The 22,279-nt window shown below is 41.9% G+C and overlaps 1 protein-coding gene across 1 annotated transcript; it reads right to left on the reverse strand.

Annotated features, from left to right (window-relative positions):
* Window positions 1–56: 56 nt before the first annotated feature.
* On the reverse strand, window positions 57–22,135 carry PPTC7 (protein phosphatase targeting COQ7). Its single transcript, XM_033159243.1, has 6 exons — window positions 21,731–22,135; window positions 10,603–10,782; window positions 7,953–8,151; window positions 6,354–6,477; window positions 4,047–4,176; window positions 57–3,352 (listed from the first exon to the last, which is right to left on the reverse strand). Exons 1-6 carry the CDS (start codon window positions 21,930–21,932, stop codon window positions 3,294–3,296), a joined length of 894 nt encoding a protein of 297 aa, XP_033015134.1. The 5' UTR covers window positions 21,933–22,135; the 3' UTR covers window positions 57–3,293.
* Window positions 22,136–22,279: the final 144 nt, after the last annotated feature.

A 22,279-nucleotide genomic window follows, 5' to 3' on the forward strand; every position in this document is an offset into this window, starting at 1 on the left:
CAGGGAGTAGTAGTGGGGATGGTGAGGCAGAAGACCCTGTGCCCAAGCACACATGCTTATTGTATAAATACTTTATTTATTAAATATCTTTACAGTTCATTAAAATGTATTTACAGATACTATTCTTGCACAAATTATATACTTCAAACATCCAATTCACATAATTGCCTTTTAGGTAAGCACAGGTAATGATAGTCTCATTTAACAAGAAGGCATCCTCATCATATCAGCTTTGTCAAATAAAAGAAAAAGTCAATGTCTACATTTAGCCTGGCTTCCCATGGAAAAGCAATCCATTACAAAGAGTAATTCCATTCACAGTGTCCTCATCTTTGCTTGCTTTTACTATGGACAGTTTTGTCTATATCCAATCTGGTCCCAATTTTCAAGGTTTTTCCCCACTTGTTGTGGAAATAGCAAATTGAGGGAAAGCCATGGACTTAAGTTTCCTTCATTAATATGGGTATTTCACATTAGCCTAGCCCTTCATATCAACAAACTCAGTAACGCAATTACAGGCATTCCCGTAAAGCAAGCCCTGCAGCACAACTGCATTACTGAGTGAAGCAGGTTGATGCTTTGCCAAGTTATTTCTTTCAGATTCTTTATAAAGCAATTCTGCAGGTAAGATCTCCCCAGGCTCCACCCATGTATTTCAGATTTAAGAAAACACAAAATGGAATGTCTTCTCTGTGCCAAACCAAAACACTAAACAAGTTCCTAGGAAACACTACTGCTTTGAGGATTGGTAAATGTTATTTTCACAAGTACACGAGTCCTGCCTTTTTCTTTTGTAAAAGATATTTGTGCGCAAACAGCTTAAGTTCATAGGAAGAAATTAGGTTCAGATATGTTTGAGTGCACATCTTAAAATGGAAAAAAGACAAGCATGAAATAGAAATATTAATTCTTTATAATACAGTATTGCTCTAAAAACAGATGGCAAAAAGCTATAAACTGTACTGGTCTTTGGCGTCTGGAGAGGGGAAGGGGGAACTTAGTATCTGAAAGTTTAAAAACTCAATTTGATCATCATAAAAAACATTGGAAGAGACAAATGGCTTTATACATACTGCTTGACTAAAAACTGTTCTAAGCAAAGCAAGGCCAGCAATCCCAACAGATGTTACAGTTCTGCTACTCAGAACAAGATCCAAGAACAGTGGCAAAAGGCTCCAGGCCATGACCATCTGGGCATAAGAAGCACCTTCTTTTCCACATTTGTTTAATTGATGGGTCATCCTTTGTAGTTGCAGAAAGGCAGGAAGAGAGAATATGAAGCAGGGAAACTGTCCTGCTCTATGGAGGCACCAAGTCAGGGCCAAGGCCAAAAGGGTGAGGCCAGTCAATCACTAATCAGGGCTTGTGCTAATAAACAATAGCAAATACTGGTGATTTAAAATGCAAAGAAAGTCCAAATGAAATGATAACTGCTCCTCTGGCTAAGCAGGAAAGAAGTCTGGAACTGCAGCATTAATACATTCCTTCTAATTGAATATTGATACTTATAACTTGTTCAGCTAAAGTAGCAAAAGGGATTGAAATGATTTGTGCAAAGTTATCATTTGCCACATTTCTGAATTATAGCACTATGTTTTTCTTTATTTCATTTTATTCCACCCTGTATCCATTCTGGAAAAAAAAATCATTTTGTCAAGTTAAGTGGTTAAGGCATTCTGACAAAAAAGAAAAGAAAAAAAATGTTTTAAGAAAAATCAAGATGCCAATTTCACAAAAAGTAATTTAAACAGCTTCCAAATGATTCTGCCCATTCTCATGGTAAATGAAATGCCTGCTAAAAAGTAGGATGCATTGAAATAGTGACATGTACATGGTACATGTCACATAATTATAAATAAAAGCTTGACGTAATTATGCAAATATACAGTACAACCACAAAAAATATTTAAAACGGGCTGAGGTAACCTCAATCTTACAGTTTTAACACAACAAACCTGGCAGTAAAAAAAACCCCTTTCATCTTAAAAAGGTTGCTTTACTGGCCAAGCTCAGAATCTAAACATCCACATTACCCAACTGCTATATAAAACATGGCTTTTCATTTCTAAGTACTTTTCTACTAGCAAAAAAGTTATGAAAAACTGACCAATATATATCTTTATAGCTATTGGTTTTTACAAGAGCTTAAAAAAGGAGGGAGGAGATTGCAGCTACTGAAGAATAAACTAGATTGAATGGATGTAAATGAAAGGAAATGCTATATTGCAAAATGGCTATTAGATACCTGTAAACATCATTAAAGTTCATTCTGGAAATCCTGTACACCAAGCTACTAAAATGTAAATGCTGCTCATTCAGCATTTTGCATGTGTGCAAGTTCAATTGCTGTGGGAGCACAAGCAGAAGTACGTACATGGAAACACCATCAAGTTCCTCAAACCCAAAACAGAAGACTATCCACTTTAATGCCTCTATCATTCTTAGCTACCTATGGCATACAAAGCAAGATCAGATGATTCATGCTCAGGCAGCATGCCATTCCAAACTCTCAACACCCTGGCTTCTTCAGACTTTAGTGCAACTAAAATATCTTTAGAAAATCTGTTTCTCTAAAAGAAAGATCCAGCCAGGACAGGGCTCCTTGCAAATAAATGATATGCCAAATTTCCATCTGCATGATAACAGGCACCTTCACACATATACACACACACTCTCTCTCATAGACACACAATACTTTTCACAAACTAATCTTGTGTTTCAAATTAGTAACAGACAAAACTCCTGCGCTAAACCATATATATCTTGAGGCTCACTACACTTGGAAGCCTCCAGAGAATTCTTATCGACACAAATCTCAACTATAATTTTAACAAGCTATGCTAGTTACAGAATGATTTGTGACCTCTCCAATGAAAAATGGGCTTTTTTTCTAACAAAACAATTTTGTTTGTCCTCATGGAGGTTTTCTATCAGTGTCAAACTGCGCATCTAGTTCTGAATTATGAATAGCCAATTCTACTTATTTCTTTCAGAGAAATAACCATGATTATCACGCACCCCCCTCCCCACTATGAAGTAATTACTACTAAAGTTTGAAAAGACAAGCTTCAAGTATTGAAATTCTTCATTTCTTGCTGGCAGATGCACCCCAGTGTACTCCAGTAGTGGTTCATGACAGAGACCTCGACTGCATTTGAAAACAGGCAATGGACGTAACATGTAAGAGCCACTGAGATCAGCTGCAGAGAAAGGCATCCTGCCAGCAGGAAACAGTCCATGTGAAGTTGGGAACGGCAGGAAACACTCAAGTCAGTTGTCAAAAGTTTATGCTGTCAGTCTGTATATTCAGCTACTATTGAAAGGAGGACGGTGATGTCATCTGGTTTTCCACCTGCAAAGCAAGACATTCACATATTTTCACTGGGAGAAAATGGCCAAGAAACTGCCATTAAAAGCAGGTCACAAAGCAGAGCAGAGGGCAAGCACTTTCCAGCAAACCCAACACTTATGTCTGGCAGACAGAATCATAGAGGTTTATCTAGTCCAACCCTCTGCAATGCAGGAATCTCAACTAAAGCATCCAAGACAGGTGGCCATCTAACCTCTGCTTTAAAACCTCCAACAAAGGAGAGTCCACCACCTTCCATATTCCAGATACACTCAGTACCATAAGCTAAGAGCCAAGAGTTCCAACAGGTGCCCTTGTTGCTATCCAGGGAAATCTAAGAGATAGTGCTCTAAATAGAAATGTTTGTGCTTGCCTTGAACATACTTCACTGAATCGTGCCGGAAAATTTAAAAACCATTTTTTCCCTGGACTCTAATATAGCTGGCTTATATGCAGTAGTTATGGAAAATAATCAGGTTTGTAAGTATGCAAAGTGGCTTGGATGATGAAAACCAAAATTATACAGCAAATCAGAAGCAAACCTGGGAACAGGTCGCCTCACTCTTTGTAAAACACCACCCCAATTACTAGCCACTCTCATTCTAGTACAAAGTCTGCTTGCCAGTTCAGAATTTGGAACAAATGCTAGCCCGCAGAGTCATTGTTAAACTTCCCACAAGAAAATGGTAAAACTTACCTCTTACATTCAATCCATTATCACAAGCAAACTGTGCAAAGGGAGACATGTAATTTGGGTCATACGCCAGTTCATGAGCTTGCTCGGCAATACTTCTTGCTGTCTGTTGTATACTTTCATAATTTGAATTCTGAATCAATTGTATGGGAGACAGAATAATGTTATTTTTACCAAGGTTACACATTTCATATGCCACAAATAAGTGCACATAATATAAGAATATTGTTTACTCCCTTATTCCAGCTTACATATTAACAGTGGCTAACCCAAAGGGATCTGTTTTGGGTTAAAGACAAATATATTTAAGTATGCTATGTATGGAAATACATCTTCCTACTCTCCACAGCAGCACAAATTTTGGGAAGCTGCACTTGACTTAAACAGCATATCTGAAGCCCTCTGCCTTCAGTATTTGAGGGTATTGGTATCTGGCTGGCTGGAAATCGCAGCTTGTCCTTGACTTCAACTCAGCTTCTGACTTTTACTCAGTTTTTATCTGACTCCTTACTGCACAGGCAAACACCAAGAAATACAGTCATACCCCGGGTTGTGCGTTTTTGGGTTAGAGATGTGCCTAACCCGGAAGTACCGGAACAGGTTACTTCTGGGTTTTGGTGCTCGCGCATGCGCAAAAACACAAAACTGCACTTTGTGCATGCACCGAATTGCGTCACGTCCAGACGCGCTGCTGCGGGTTACGAACGCGCCTGCTGCACGGATCGCGTTTGCAACCCGAGCGTCCACTGTGGCTAAACGGGGGGGGGGGGGGGACGACGACACACAACCAAAACCAAACAGCAGAATTCAAGATTGATTAATAATTTCTTCCCAAATTTGCTTTCCTCAATCTTAATTCCTTTGAAATGCTGAGCTTAGTAAGAGAAAGTCATCACTGACAATTTCAACAGAAGTTGCAGTTCTGACTCCATAGGGATTAATGCTGGGAACCCTATCTGTAGGGCATACTACAGCAGCCAAATTTAAGGTTGCCTGTGGGTGGCACTCAATACGACGTGAACCCACCCATCCACAAGGGCAATAGCATGTTATATCCTGCAAATGCATTCCTAACCCTTCCCTCCCATCAGCACCGGAGGACTCAGATAAGCAAAGAAAGCCACTACAATTGGAACTGTACTTTGGAAAAGGAGGGGGAGAAAGAAACAACTTCCCTTGGAGACCCGTTTGGCACAGCCTGTCTTCCTTAGCAGACATGGCCAATGGAGAAGACCAAACTCAAACCAGGCTGGGGTCAAACAGGCCCTTTGAGGTGCGGGGAGAGTGTGGCTGAAAAGGAGGAGCCTCCTCCACCTCACCAGTCTAACTCAACTCAGGAGATTTCCCCTTTACTGTGGTACCTGGGGTTACAAACTTAATTCGTTCCAGAGGTCCATTCTTAACCAGAAACAGTTATTAACCTGCGGCGCGCTTTTGCTAATGGGGCCTCCTGCTGCCGCTGCACGATTTCCATTCTCATCCTGGGGCAAACTTTGTAACCTGAGGTACTACTAGTTAGCAGAGTTTGTAACCTGAGGTGTTCGCAACCCGAGATACTGCTGTACTCCAATTTCAAATGAGTCATTTTTAGCAACTACTTTTAGAAGATTTTGGGAGTGTCTGGGAAGTTACAATATTAAAACATTTTCAGGAATCAAACTTTCTGAAACATATCCTTTCTGATTAACAGAAACTGCAAAAAGTGGGGAGCACCTTCTAAATAGCCTCCATTTCTTCCTGCACTCCAGCTCGCTTCCCCACTGTCTCCCCAATCCAGATCAAAATTTCTGGAGTTGAAGCTCTGGGGCCAGCAGGAGGCTGGAGGATGTATGGAAAAGTGGCTGCTGCTCTACCCTGTGTCAGTTCCACTGTGCCTCTCTTCGAGGCTTCCTCTGCCCCCACTGATGTCCTCTTAAGGCTCCAGGGAGGGTCTAAACATGAGCAACGAGGGCTCTCCTTCTCTCCCACCATTTCCGTGTTTAAATTAAAAGATTTAATTATTTCCCAGCGTCATGCATATACACGATCACACGTGAATTGATAATGCATAAGTGCAGGACATTGTATTTAACTCTCATGCATTCAAAATTCAGCTTATTTCCTACCCAAATGGTGTAGCCAGGGGCAGATCTGCTAGAAAACTAATGAAGCTTAAGCTTCAGGGCCTCTAATGTTGGAGGGGCCCCAGAAGCAACTTTAGTCTACCTTGCTTAAAAAACTCTGGGTCAAGTAGACTAACATAATATGCAAATAGTTACATGAACTCATCTCTTTTTAAACATTTCACCCAACTCTGTGCATACTGTTTACCTTTAGCTTCTTAAGCTCCTGTAGGATCATGTAGTCAGGCATGTTGTCAAAAAGCCCATCTGTGGCTGTCAGAATGATGTCTCCTAGCTGGACATCAAACGTAGTACTGTCCGCAGCATCTGGGCTGTGAAAACAATGATCACAAATAGCGACATATATTTGAATGGCTCCCAGGTCAGAGTTTAGTTAATCTGTAAAATGGGGAGAACACTACATTCAGCTTACCTGACATAGCTACTGTGATAATGTTTAAGCACTAGTGGGGCAACCCCATTTAGCTGGCTTTGCTTTCTTAAATCACTATTACACAAGCTTTCATTTCACGAGCAAAGAGTTTGCACTGCTGAAAAGCTGCTCGTTAGACACAACAGATTGGGACTCTCGTGACAGACAGTTTGAAGAGATAAAAGGAACCTTACACAGTAGGGCAGCATAGGATAGATCCCATGAACTCTCCCCTGCACTAGTGCTTTTGAGTGACTCCTGCTTTGACCTGTGGAGTAACAAAGGCCTTGCTGTGCAGTGCCGGTGGGAAGGGAGTAATCTTGCTTCAAGTCCTTTGCTAAGGTACCCTTTTTAAGACGCTAGTTCCCATTGAACAGAATGTGCTTTTCCAACACTCCCATCGTGGACCTTGGTGTTCTGCCAAATGGGAGTTTTGCTGATTTTGATTGGGCACAGCACACGGCTGGAAGCTTTTAACCGTATTGAAATACAAGCTGCAGTCACATGCTTCCCTCTCTGTTCTTCAAGCATTTGCTACCTCACTGCCAGAGTATGCAAAATTAGCAGATTCCCAATCCAAATTCCAAGAGTGAGAAGGAGGTTCCCAAATGAACAGGACAGCATGACAGCATTTGCATGCTGGGTGAACACAGAGCTATTTTGGACACAAGTGAATGCACTCAGCAGGACAAGGCTTTTTCCACATCTCCATTCGAATCCTGCTGCAAGTGCAAAGCAGCCACAAAGAACAAACTTTTAGCACCCATTCCAGGAATTCAACTTGGAAGAGCAACTTGATTCACTCTTAAGCTAAATTCACTCTTATAGCCAAAAAAATATTTCCAACGGCAACACATAAAACAGTAGCATTCCTTGGCAAACAAGTCAGGAGGAGGGAAATTTTAAAATGTGACATTTGAGGCCCTGGCAAATGTGGCCACACATGAAAGTCAAACTGAAGCAGGGACCTGGATGCATAAAAGGCACCTAACACCACACCCTAACCATCTTTATGCCAAAGCTCTGTTTTGTAAAGTGGAGTTTTGTAACATGCAAATATCAGAGAGACGAGGAATACTCCATACATAACCCTTGCACAGCCTCATGCAAGGAGGAGACACCTTTCCCTCTAATGACCACTGTAATGAGTGAAGCCAGGCTAGTGAGAGGAGAAAAGCCCCTTCAGGGCAACCATAAAACCCCTGAACAGAAAAAGACCATTTCCCATAATTCTCCTTTGTTTGGAAAAAGGGAGTTACACATTCCGGGACAATAGGGTGTGAGCACAGCTTCCCCTCACAATTCACTGGGGATGCACCCAACATAATCGTTCTGGGGAATTTAGATCTGACCACTCACGCTTAAAAATCTCACCTGTCACTGAAGACGACCCCTTCAGCTTCAGGTGGTGCTATTGACAGCTGGAATGGAGTGTTGAAGTAGTGCTGTTGTTCATCAGATCGGTGTACTACCTCTCCACCTCTGACAACCAAAAAGCCTGAGTCCCCCAAGTTTGCTGTATGTAAACGATGACTTGTTCGATCCAGAACTACAATGCAAGCTGTGCTGCTCCCTGGAAATAAAATTAAATATTTTTTTAGATAATGACATATAAATGCAGCTGCTTTTATTTTAAGTGGGGTCCACTGGCTGCTGTGTTTGGTCCAGCAAGGACAAGAACTTGAGAGAGATACACTACATGGAAATGAGCTGAACAGAATTTCTATTGTTTTCCAACTACTGTGAGAAGCTATTTCTAATTAGCAGAAACAGACTTCCAGTGCTGTTCTCTTGGTAAGTCAGCACAGCTCTTCTTAAAGGTAGCACATCAGACCTCTAAAAGCAATGCCACCATTCTGAAACTTAATAAGCAGCTATTTGGATTCTTGCCCGCTCTAAGCACTTTCTTCAACCAAGATTTGTGGAGGTAGACATGTAACATGCATTCATTTCAAAAGAACCCCCAAAGAAGTGCTGAGGAGGTTGGACAGCGGTTAACAGCACTAGGCAAACATGTACTCTACTATCTCATCACTTGTCCATTAAATACCAGGAACATGTGAGCAACTGACACATTGGCTCTTATATTGGCTTTCCTAACAAGGAATGCTTAACAAAGCATTCAAGATAAGGGGGAAATTTACAGCAGTTAAAAGGAGGAAGAAAATCTAAAGTTTCGGATAAGGAGTCAAGCTGATCAGAAATGCACTGCAAGTAGAAATTCAAGTGCCAAACATGGAGCACATGTGCTCTTGTGAACTGAGAAGGTCAAGATGAATGGGACAGGCACTCACAGCATGAGGCCACCTTGGCAGCATTCAGTTAAGTCAGGACTTTTCCACAAAACTAGTCACAATGTAAGTTGAAATTAGAGCTCATTTAAGCAGTTCCAGCAACGTCTGAACTGAAGGGGAAATGCTGCAGCCAATGGCTATTCCTTAGGTGTGTAATGAAAAAGGGATGACTCTTCCTGAGCTCAGCAGAGGCTAGCTAAATTTAGCTTACATACTTACAGAGACCTCTTGGCAGAGCAGCTAAGGTCAGGTGAGAAGCATGTGCGGTGCAAAAAGTAACTTGCACTTAGTGTGCTAAAGGTTGTCCGTTTCCATTAGAGTGGCTGGTTCTCAACACAGCAAAATCCTGCTCCTTCAAGGCCCCCCAACATCACTCCCTCTAATATCAAACTCACCCCCTTAAGTGCTCACAGGGCTGTGGGTGAAATGGGGCTATTGAGGAACAAAAAAGAAGTGTCAGCATGCCATAGGGATCTTCCAAGGTGTCCAGAAGTACAAATAATATTTAGGAGAAACTTCCTATGGGGCAACAGCCTCCCCCCCCCCAAAAAAAACCCTGCTGAATGAGGACTGGATGTGCTCAACGATCACAGTGTCTTGGGGGGCAAGAGTGGAGAGTGGGGCAATTGGGTTATCTGGAAGACCTGGCTGATTGGCTGGCAGGAACAGTGAACTGGCACGTACCACACTGCAATGTTCTGTTGCGAGACTCGCTTGCTCTCATGAGTTCAAAGAGAGTGGCATGAACGTAAAATGTAAACAGCAATTTTATTTTTTAACTTATTTAATTTATAAAAATATTTATAGGCCACGATCTCAATAAATAAATATCAAAGCAGTTTGCAACAAAAACAAATAAAAAATACAAGAAAAGCAAGAAAAGTTAAAAATAGACATGAATTAACCATTGTGGAAAGATGTATTCTGAATTGCCTCCTTAAGCCTGGAGAAATAGAAAAGTTTTCAGCAGGTGTTTAAAGTTAAACACATACTGCAAATATCCACCACTAGACTTCTCCTAAACTGACACCCAGCTGGAATATATTCCCAGTGGGGAAGTTAAATCTGAAACCAATAATGGCAACTCCATGTTGCTTTTAGACAACCAAAAATAAAAGGTAGGAGCAACAAAGCACAAGTGAGGCATCATCCTGCAAAAAGAAGGGCTCAGATACAAAGGAGAAGCAAAGGGGCTTCAAACTGAAAGTGTTTGCAGTTTATTTTCCTAAATAAACATATATCTGCCTGCATCAGCAACCAGTTCTGAAAGAGCAGGAATGACATCAAAGTGTTTTTGTTTGCTCGCTTATTTAATGTGGTACCAAACCAGGGTCACTTCCCCTTTGTGGCCAAAAGCCACCATTTATTTTTTTTGGAAGCATTTGTTGGAAGACGGCATGTGTCAAAGATCATCCGTGAGAGTCTTACAAGACGGCTTGCCTTGGCCAGGGGTACCCAATGTGATGCCCTGCACTTGTTCTTGTACTACCACTCTCATAATCCCTGAGAATTGGATATGCTGGCTGGGGCTGGTGGAAGCTGTAGTGCAATAACATCTGGAGGGTCACTGGTTCCCCACTCCTGACCTAGGCCAAACAAGGAGTTCCTGTCAGGAGGTGATAACTGAAGGACTCCCCGGCTTAACTACTGGACAGCACTATAGGTATGTCTGGCTAAGAATACACCCCAGTGGACTGATGTGAGAAAGAGGAGAGACCGTTTACGCTTACCAAGCAAAGGTACTTTGTTCTGCAGCAGCTCACAGTAGCTCGTGGTGAGAATCCCCACAGGATTGCTTGGTATAAACCGTCCTTCCTTGACCAAGCGTTCACAAGTGCGCATGAGAGTCCCTGAGAACTGAGAAGGGTCAACACCATAGTCCCGCCAGCCTCCAACACCATCTGCAACCCCTAAAAAAGAATATATACATAACACGTATTATGAATAATTTCCTCAGCATTAATGAAGATGAAATTTACGTTAAACATGCAAAGCTGGTGAGGTTTAATTATTCTCCATATCTGCTAATATTTCTAAAGAAGACTTTCTAAACTAATCACTTTCCTAATTCAATATGCCATGCAGAAAGCACAGAGGTATATAATCACTTCTGATTGCTGAAAGCCCAAAATAAGGGCTTATTGTGCAACTAGCTTAAGACAGATGGGGGAGGGGGAAGTTATGCAGAAGTCAACAGGACCAAGGACAGTCACCTTTACTTCCTTTCTGGTATTATTCAGGAGTAGTTTCCTCATCTCTAAATGGGCCCACATCCTCATGTGAAGCATCACCCTAGGTTTGCATAACGGAACTGTGATACCGGCAGTTTTAACCAAAAGTGGTTGTGCCCCTTTGGATGCATTAAGAAACTCAGGGCATAGATACGATTACCTCTGAACAGAATCATTTAAGAGCTGGTGGTCACCTATATTTCTTGAAGATGAGTACCTCAATTCATCTTAACCAGTTTCAGCACCAAAATGTAAGCAAAAGGGAAACAGGTTAGACAGGCTAACTGTGAGGGGCTGCAGTGATAGAGTTTTAGTCATGAATTCAGCTGATTTTGAGCTTGAGGAGATGCTAACTGTATTTAAGATATCAAACATGTGCCAGCCACATAATCAGGAACATACCATGTTTCCCCGAAAATAAGACATACGCATAAAATAAGCTGTAGCAGGATTTCTAAGCATTTGTGCAATATAAGCCATACCCCGAAAATAAGACATAGTGATAGGCCTGGCTATGCAGCGTACCGACGCGGAGCGGTTAAGAAAATGGGCAGCAACTGACATAATAAAAATAAGACATCCCCCCAAAATAAGAAATAGTGTGTCTTCTTGAGGAAAAATAAATAAAAGACAGTGTCTTATTTTCGGGAAAACATGGTATGCAGGAGAGCAGAATAGTGCAGTTCTACACATTTACCAGGAGAAAGTGGTTGGCTGATAAGCTAGTTCAGCTTTAGGCTCCCAGAATGGTGTGGAGCCCATTTCTCTCAAACATTGCTATCCAACACCATCAGGCATCAAGGTCAAGAATGGCCCTTTGCCGAAAACTTTCTGCAGCAGTTCTGCAGTTGCAGAAGGGTTTGGAGGGTAAAGTAATAAGAGGCAAAGTCGTTTAGCAAAAGCAAAACTCCTGAGAATTTTGCCATGGTCAAATAAGAGTAAGAAATATTTTCAGAGGTACTGCTGAGTATCTACAGCCCCCCCCCAAGCATCTCTAATAATATTCAACTTATTTGGTTCAGAAACTCTCTTCAGCCTGTAAGTATCAACATTTGGTATTTATGGAATGTATGAAGCTCATGTTAAATGATTCAGGATGCAGTGTGAGTCACTTTCTCAACTATCAGGAAGTGAGCCAAAGGAAGATAAATCTGCTAAACAAAATCACAGAATTGTATGGTTGGAAGGGCCCCTGAGGGTCACCTAGCCCAAACCCCTGCAATGCAGGAATCTTTTTACCCAACGTGTGGTATGAACCTATGACTCTGAGATTAAGAGTCTCATGCTCTACCTACTGAGCTATCTCAGCTCCCCAAGGCTGCAAACCTCTATCCTAGAATTGAAAACTTAGTGCATGAAGAAAAACGTGCTAATCTGTAAAATGTCCTTCACTTAGGATGCCAGCTGAACTGGAGATGGAGGGTTTAGAGCTGACCTTGGCATGAACTATGTAATCTGTCAGCATGTTACCGCCAGACTCTGAACAGACTATCAGCATTAATCAGATTTCTCCCCAAAATAGTCCATAACCTTTTAGAACCATTTTTTTTAGGATTTGTATTTTTTTTAAAAAAATCTACACAATGCAACACCAGAAGGCAAGCATTATGAACCCCCCCCCTTTGTAACACTACAAGTAATACAAAGCACAACTTGGATACCATAACCCTGAATACCAAAGAACACCCTTCCTTTCTTCTTTAGGAAATGCACATGAATCTTCTAAACCCATGGTTCCCAATTAGCAAAGTACTGGCAATGACCGTTTGGAGCGTTCAAAGCATGCATGACCACGTGTGTACGCTTTGCTGCAAACCCGGAAATCTTATAAAAAGGGGGCGTAACGGGTGGGCTTATATGTGCTTCACCATTGTGCACACATGACCTGGAACGCAACCCCCACAGAAATCAGGGGTTGCCTATACTACACCCTGTTTTTTAAAAAACAAGTCATGGCCCCTCTGCTTTTGAAAATGTTGGTATCTCTATGGTAGTTTTTGTTATGTGAATGGTGCCACAGACCTCCTGGGTCAGTTACGATGGCCCCCTGGAGTCCACAGATCACCATTTGGGAACCAATGCTCTAAAAATATGTTAAAAGTTAATATTAGATTAACCATTTGATTTCTCTATTAGTGGTTTTAAAAAAAATCAAAGTCCCCATCTGATTAATTGGTTTGGGGTGGGGATCTGTAATTTTCTTACATGCCTACATTAGGTATGAAAGGATCATTTGACAGAACGTGGGCAAGTTCACTGTAGGTCTTGCAGCTTAAACACAATGGGATCTGATTGGTAAAGGCATACAAGGAGCAGAAACACACAACTACAAGTAAATTAAAAGTGTGCCTGTGCAATAAGCCTCTGGAGATTGCAATCGTGCCAGCACATTAGGTAAAGAAAACATATTTAAGGAACCTTGTATGTATGCCTTGTGGTTGCCTCATCAACTTCCCCTTCCTCTAAATACTGCATAACATTTGATCAGTCTTCCACAACTAGTCTGGACAAGCATCCTAGAACTCCATCACCCTCAGACTCTTCAGTTCTGAAACCCAACAAGTCACTCTCAGCATCAACAGTCAGAAAGTGTTGAACAGTGTATTCTGCAGAGACAGTCAGCTGGGAGACCAGGAATCCCAACCTGCAGTCTTTACAGGTCACCAACTCAGCCACAACACTCTGTAAAAGAAGTGCCTTCACACATGTTGAAAAAGGCAACTCCTACTTCTCCAACTGTTCAAGTCTTCTATAACTTCCCATGTTCAAGGTCACCCCTGAGGCCTGTACTTTGTTACATTGGAAACATTAAGTTGTGTTGCTGTAATTTTGCTTGTTTACCTTATGATAAAATTGTTTAGTTGTTTATTGGTCTTGTTTATATGATTTTGTAATTTTTGTATATTATTTTAAATAATAATAATATTTTTCTCCTGTTTACTTTTATTAATTTGTTTCCCACTCTGGGATTGAGGACATTCAATGAAAAGCAGGCTATAAAAATTGTAACTAATTAATACAATAAAGTTCCCTTTGGATATCATAGAAAAGAGACCTACATCTTTCCTGTTTTCAGAACTGGGCATCAAAGAGAATTTGGGGGTTGGGTAGGGCCAAAATGCTTAGTTTACAGTTAAAGATCAATTTAAAAAAAACTTTTGATCAACTAAATGATTCACCTGATTTAAAAATTAAAGACCTGCTTCATGGTTAACTGTTAAGTATTGGAGGGAGGAAAAAACCTACAGAGGGCAAACTCCATCTTAAAAGAAGCATTCCAGCTCCTTCTCTCTTATGTAGGAAAGAACATGTCTTATCAAAGATTATGCCTGTGCATCTAAAAACAAAGCATACTTATGTCAGAACTCTTCATTTTACACTTAGGCAAATTCAATCCATTAATCAACTAAGATTTCCGTAATTGGGCAACAGACCTAGCTTTATTCACTGTGTTGAAATCACCAGCAGTGGCATCATTTCATCAGAACTAACCAAGGACAGTTCCACAGGAACCGTGTCTGTATAAATTCCCTGGCTGTATCAATACATTTTCCCTCTTGCACTAAAAAACTAGTTTGATTAAAAACTAATGGAAACTCATGGCCATAAAAAAAAATTCTCAAATATCTGAAGCATGGGATTTAAGGACACGGCTGGATAGGTTAACCCAATTTATTTCATAAAATTTATACACCATTTGGTTGTAAAAAAGAGAAAGAAATCCCTCAAAGCAGTTTACAAAATTTAGTTTATTTGTATATTACTGAACATACTAAATTAACCTTTGTTTCTGTTAGTCAGTTCTTTACCATAACTCTTAACCACTCTGATTCTCTGCTTCCTTGGAGAGGGCAGAAAGACATCCTCTCATCAGCATTGGCAAGCAGTAGTTACACAGTTCTTCCGCTATAGGGAGGACAGTCCCCAGAGTTACTGCCTGGTTATATGCTATGCAAGCATCACTTACATACTCAAGGCAAGCAAGCACGAAAGCAAATGGTAGCTGATGAGGTAGCAGTGAACTTCTTTGTAGGCTAAAGGGGAGGGCAGGTGTATGCTGTGCTGGCAGCAAGCAGGGCATTTCTGGTACAACCACTTATTCAAACTCCAGAGGATGAGATCCAAGTTTTACTTTCCCACTTACACAAACTATTCTAAAAGATGCAGTTTTATTTTGGCCAATAACAAACCACAACTTTGGCCAAAAACAGTTACAAGCAGGCAGTTACAAGCATTCCTTCACCTGTCAGTGATCAGAGACCAAAACACCTGTGTGTTGCCCTCCACACAAACTGGGAGCCAGTGTGGTGTAGTGGTTAAGAGCGGCAGACTCGTAATCTGGTGAACTGGGTTCGCTTCCCTGCTCCTCCACATGCAGCTGCTGGGTGACCTTGGGCTAGTCACACTTCTTTGAAGTCTCTCAGCCCCACTCACCTCACAGAGTGTTTGTTGTGGGGAAGAAGAAGAAGAAGAAGAGTTTGGATTTGATATCCCACTTTTCACTACCCAAAGGAGTCTCAAAGCGGCTAACATTCTCCTTTCCCTTCCTCCCCCACAACAAACACTCTGTGAGGTGAGTGGGGCTGAGAGACTTCAGAGAAGTGTGACTAGCCCAAGGTCACCCAGCAGCTGCATGTGGAGGAGCGGAGACGCGAATCCGGTTCCCCAGATAACGAGTCTACCGCTCTTAACCACTACAACACACTGGAGAATGTTAGCTGCTTTGAGACTCCTTCGGGTAGTGATAAAGCGGGATATCAAATCCAAACTCTTCTTCTTCTTCAACTAAAGACATTTACTTGTATGTGTTAAATCTTAGGATACTAGAAAACCTGACTATGCCAAAATAATTTTTTACTAAAAATGCAAGTAATATTGCAAAACGCCCAGTGCCTGCATTCTTCCCTCCTGAAGTGGCCACCTTGGGACATTCTGCTTTAGTTCCTTGTGTGTGCCTTTACTCTGTCTACCCATCCAGCATTCTCAAAGCAGAATAATTATGCAATAGCATGGTTCAAATGAGATCCCTGGATGCAAGCCTCTTTTTATGCTAACAAAATAATCCCTTAGCTCATCACCTACCATTTTCACAGACTGTCCTTCAGCCTAAACTAGGCTTACACTGGTGAATATTTTTTTCCACTAAGCAGAGTTGTTTTGATTATGCTTTGGAGGAGCTGTCTTTCCAAGGAGGAGATTTCAGTTATAAGAAGAATTAAGACTGATGCATGCTTTGAGGTGGGATGAAATTAATAAGAACCTCAGCATCATTCATACTGAGAGACTGACAGAACAATTTCAATCCCTGTTTTGGGTGGGGCAGGGGAGCTCTGCTGGTGAGCAACATCCCAATGCACAAGCCCAAAAGGTAGGTGGCTGGAAGTTACTGCTAGCAGTATCCCTGCCAGCAATAGGCAAAACAGTATGTCGTGAGGCTGCAGCTGGGCTGACACAGGATCCAGGATGCGCTCACCCTCCTGCCATCCACATGATGGCAAATACCTCTTTGCTATGTCAGCCTGAGGGCTGATGCAGCAAAACTGCATTTTTCCCACCCCCACCTTTCCAGTGCAAGGAAGAAGGCTGTGGGTGCAGCAGTGGCTATCTATCAGCCAGGAGTTTGGAATGCTTCTGAGCCTGCAGTCCTATACTCAGTTACTTGAGAGTAAGCGCCATTTAGTTTAATGAGGCTTACTTCTGAGTAGCCATGACTGCAAACTTGACTGCATTCAATCTTGTTTTCCCCTGCTCCGGAGCGTAGTTACAAGAAAGGAGATTCCGACCAAACATCAGGAAGCCCTTTCTGACGGCAAGAGCAGTTTGACAGGGGAACACACTCCCACAAGAGGTGGTGGACTCTCCTTCCTTGGTGTTATGGACTGGCTGGATGCCGAGGAGTGGTGGGAAGTACAGGCTGGGGAAACCCAAAGGGTATCCCCAGGGGAAGAAGGCTCAGAGACAGGGAAGCTGTGGTGGGACAACAATGAGTGGACACAGGGAGAAGAAGGAGCAGTCTGGGAGGAGAAAGAGGAAGCAGAAGAGGTAACAAGCCTTCCTACTGCAGCCAGCAACCCTCCCCCTGATCTCCTAGAATATGCAGAGAAATGAAAAATGCAGAGGAGAGATTGGTTGTGTGTAGTTTGCAACTGCTTGGGAAAAACCCTGGAAAAGAGAAGCCTTAGAAAGTGATGGGAAGGTGGAGACTTGTAGTCCTCACAACTGCCTCATTGGGGCAAGATTTACTGGTCAGTTGCTGGGATTACTCGGCCTGCGCTGTTTTGGCTCCTCTGAATAAAGAGTTAACTTCAATGACACAGTGTCTTTTATTGCTGACCAACGCTTGGAGATTTTAAAGCAGAGGTTCTACCATGTATGATCTAGCTGAGATTCCTGTATTGTGTGGGGTTGGGCTAGATGATCTTAACTTTACAATGCTATGATCTTCCAAGAAATATTTGAAATGTCTTTCATCTTTTCATATTTATGCTATGATCTTCCAAGAAATATTTGAAATGTCTTTCATCTTTTCATATTTATCTATTGCTTTTCAACTGTACTGTTTTGGGGCTTATTAAAATGATTAAAAGGTTTGGAATGTCATTTCTCATAAAACGCCCAGCCTAGGATTTGTCAACAGTGTAAGAGCCAAAGAGGAAAACCCAAGCAGTGTGTGCCTGTCTGTACTCTGTTAACTCTGCCCAAATTGCACAGAAACCCAGGACCTGGTGTTCTGACAAACCTGCAAGGCTCCAGTTTCAGTGTTATTATTTTTAAACTCACACATTTTCCTTGTGGTTGCAGAAAACAGCTTGGAAACACGGGCATCTGCAGAAAGCTTCCTGTGATCCTCGCTTCAATCTCCCAAGCCCTTTCCTCACTGTAGCAATGTACTCCTTATGAAGTTACTATGATAATCTAATTGAAGAATAAACAATCCAAATTATCCCTATATGTGTAAACATGCTTGATGCATGTTCTCAGTGTGGCTTTTGCTTCATTGTAAACTGCTGTCGACTGATTTCCCAAAGAAGGTACTAAGGAAAGGAATAAGGACAATCCTTCCAACTTCTGCACCAAAATAATGTTTTATGCTCTTTTTATGTAAGCCTTTCAGAGTTAAAATTTTCATCACCACAGACCCTGATCTCTCCTGAGCTCCTATGGAGGATCTTTTACAATACTGTCATGAAAGGAAAGCTAGCGAAGCAGTTTTACAGGTGAAAGGCCAGAATATGTACAGGTACAATCACCTACAGCTGGCACCAAACCTTCTCACTTAAGGCAGCAAAGGCACTGGAATCTGCAGGAAGTCGCCGTGTGGTTCCAGAATTTATAAAGAATTTATAAAGATAGTGTACTGCAAGTGTTCAAAGCACTTCTTAGTAATCTTCATAACTTCTCTGTTAATGTAGGAATTTCAGCAGAATGTCAACTGCTGACAACCTCTTTCCTTTTACAAGAAAGGCCATTATTACCATTCCCACAATGCAGGAGAGTGCCTGAAGCTGGGCGAATATTTTGCCTTAATCCACTTGCTAAGATGATCTCATAAGGTGAGATTTGAACTGAGGTCTTCCTGGCTCACAGCTGATATAGCGCAGTACTATGAATGCCTTAAGCCCCATTGCACAGGACAGCAGCAGTAACCACTGAGCTGCAAAGGATGTGGCTATTGGTCATAATAGCTCCAGTATCAGATGCAGTATGTCTCTGAATACCAACTGCTGGGAATCATGAGCAGAAAGAGACAGGTCTTTGGTCTGATTCAGCAGCACTGATCTTCAGACCTAGTAACTGCACAACAGAAAAAGGCCATGTGTAGGGGTGTTTTTTTAACTGTGGTCAAACAGGGACTTGGAAGTTGGGCAGATTCCAAGTGCTCTTGCAATTTCCCCCCCACTGGATGGGAGCAGCTCATGTGGCTACTCCGCACCCACATCCAACCCACAAAGACTCTCAAAACTGAAGGCAGAGATCTTGGCATGCTTATATCTGCAAATGAGTAATATATAAAGCTAATCTGGACTGAATGGAAAGTGAAACACATTTAAAACTCATTCTTTGGCTAAAGACATTCTACATTGTTATTTATATAAAAAAATCCAATTGTGCCAAGCTCTTCTGCATTTTATTTTATAGGTTGTATAAAATTAAGATAATCCAGAACAGTGAAGCTGCATAAGTGTTTGAAGACATTTGAAATTTAGAACAAAAGATGCAGGCAGAGCACAGGACACCAAGCAGAGAAAAGCTAACATGTTTAGCAAACATGCAGGTCACACAGAGGGAAAGAAGGGCAAAATATTCAATTATATAGGCTACTAAAAGTATCATTTAAATAAAGATTTCAAAATGGAGAACTAAGAGCAAAAAGAGAATTTTATTTTATCTACTGTGGATTGGGCTAAGGAACCAATAGAAAAATGACAGCAAGAGGCTAATAATATCTTTGTCAAGCCTGAGTTCACCTATAGCTCCTTCTCCAGGGAAGAGCCTGGAACCTGGAGTGTATTATCATGGGCCAGAAGAGACGGAACCCATCTGTGTGAGCGCGCGCACACACACGCACAAATGTGTGGTGGATTTCAACTGTAAGCTGCTTTAGGAGTCAGTCTTAACTGACTAAAGAGAGGGCATAAATACCTAAATCAAAATTAATAGGGGGGCTGTTAGAACAGTCATCCAAAGAACACAGTACTAAGCCACAAAAATCACTTTCTGAAGCATTGGGGGGAAATTACAATGGAGACATTGTATGACACATTGAACTCTTTGGAGGAAAAGTGGGATATAAATCAATACAAGATCTCAAAGTAGCTGTCTTACTACAAAGGAATTTCAAATATAGACTGGAAAGAGAAGTTGCTGAATTGCAACTAATTACCAAACTTAAAACCATGGAGAGACCTGGTCTGAACAAAGACATCGGATTCTTATCTCATTATACATGACAAAGCTATCTTTAGCCATCTCACCCATTGCTTTTTCCTGTAAGACCAATTGCAGTTGTTAACAGTCGTCAACAGGTTTTCCACGCCTATCAGCCAATCACCCATTCCCACCACCCCTCCCCACTCTCTTACTATATATAAGGGTCTGGTGACTTCTGTTTCAGTGTATCTGAAGAAGTGTGCATGCACATGAAAGCTCATACCAAGAACAAACTTAGTTGGTCTCTAAGGTGCTACTGGAAGGAATTTTTTTATTTTTTTATTTTGCTTGGGATATAAATGCAATACATAAAATAAAACCTGCTTGCTATAACAGTAATCAAGTACAGGAAACAAAGTATTTAAAAATGAAAATAATAAGGATTTAATCCCTGCATCACTTCAGTGACACTACAAGGCTGCTTACATAGGACTACTGCAACATAATGACATAACATCACCAAACCCTGCCATACAATTCACTGCAATCCAACTAAAATAAAGGCCAGAGGGGGGAAATGCCCAGCTATACTATTAAAGAGCAATGTAGAACCAAGGTGACTCCAATCACTCTTTCATTTGATAGAAATCCATCAGTCACTCCCTTTCCATTCACAGTGCAAGTAATTCTACTGACAGAAAGGAAGAACTCTACTGACCTTCCCTTCAACATGGATCATATGCTAGATAAGACACTTGAACAGCCACACTGCATTGTGGGTTATGGCCTAAGAACAATGATGAACTGTGCTGCATGACCAAGGTTGATATATTTTTCTTTGTCCTCCGTATCCAGAACTACAGCATGGGCACCTGACAGGATTCTTTTAAATGTACTATTCAAAACATTGTATGAAAGCCAACTAACATTAAAAAAAAAATCACTCATTACAACAGACATGAAGCTACCATGGCTACACTAAGTTTCACTAACACAATATGTTTAGATACAAGAGCAACCTTCAACTCTAAATAAACAATACACCAAGGAGTGTTTAGCAATCTACATTCATGTTGCTGCTGCTCAGCAAGCGAAAGGGCATTTGAGAAGCCGCATCCCCCACAAAGGGCCTGCACTCAGGAGGTTTCCCCCTTTTGCTCCTGTGACATCTGACACAGCACAGCTGCACTGCACTGAAGATCTGCAGGGAGCTCTGAAACCACAGTAAAGTGGGTGTGGGGAGTGAAGCTTGACATCTGAAACCGCTTTCAATGTCACTTTGCTTTTCACCTGACAAGGACACAAGGTGCGCTAAAGGCAGGAAGTGTTTGCTCCCAACAGCTTGTTTCATTTGCAGGGTTGGAAGGGGGGAGGGACACCGCAAGAGTTTAAGTTCAAGCTATTTAAAAAGATGGGGAAACCTAAAACGCTTTTTTTAAAAAAAAAAAAACACCACAGCAGCCACCTTGGAACTGCAGGGGAGCTATTAGGGACAGGTCCTGATGAGCAAAGCAACACACCAACCCACAAAGGAACCTAGACTGGGCAAGATCAGTTCTGGAGCCCCCCACAATCATGGAATCTACTTCACTGTCTCCCCGGCACACTTTGCTCTGAGACGGCAGCCTGCAGATATGCAATTATAAGGCCTTTTCAAATACTACCCAGGGGTGCTATTTTAGAACATTCAATCAAACATGAGGAGGAAGACAGGCAAGTCAGACAAACACAAAGACCAGCCTCAGACATCACTCACCTAGAACATCTGCAGATCGGTGCCGGGCCACAAAGCAGGCGTCATCCCCGTAGCACATGCCTTTCTTCAAGATGCCCTTGCGGAAGTCCTTGCCAAAGCCACAGCTGGCAGTCACCAGGCTGTAATCTCGAGTGTCTGTTTGAGAAAGGCCACCTAGGACTGCCCGGGCTACCAGTCTGCCATAGGAGAGGACCGAGAACATGGTGTGGGGAGCCCAGCAGCCGACCGCCTGCAACGAGGGAAATTGTGGGCAGATGTGCCACCGGAGCCAACGTAGTCCGCTCTGAACTAGGGCCACCCCAAGACCCAGGGTTCCCAGTGGGGACCCCTCCAAAAGTGGGGGCCCCTTGTTTGAACTCTTCTCTAACAAAAGGTTATTTCAACCTTGAAACAGAGCCTTCCTTTGTGTGTGTGTGTGTGTGTGTGTAGATATTGATATACTGTATATAGATGTTCTATACCTATATTCAGTCTCCTGTTGACTTCCTTATCCACTACTTTTACCCACCCTCTCCAAAAAGAAAACTCAGCTCTTATGTCTCTCTCTCT

Source organism: Lacerta agilis, chromosome 8 (assembly GCF_009819535.1).
Source record: "Lacerta agilis isolate rLacAgi1 chromosome 8, rLacAgi1.pri, whole genome shotgun sequence".
In the NCBI taxonomy this organism is placed as follows: Eukaryota; Metazoa; Chordata; class Lepidosauria; order Squamata; family Lacertidae; genus Lacerta; species Lacerta agilis.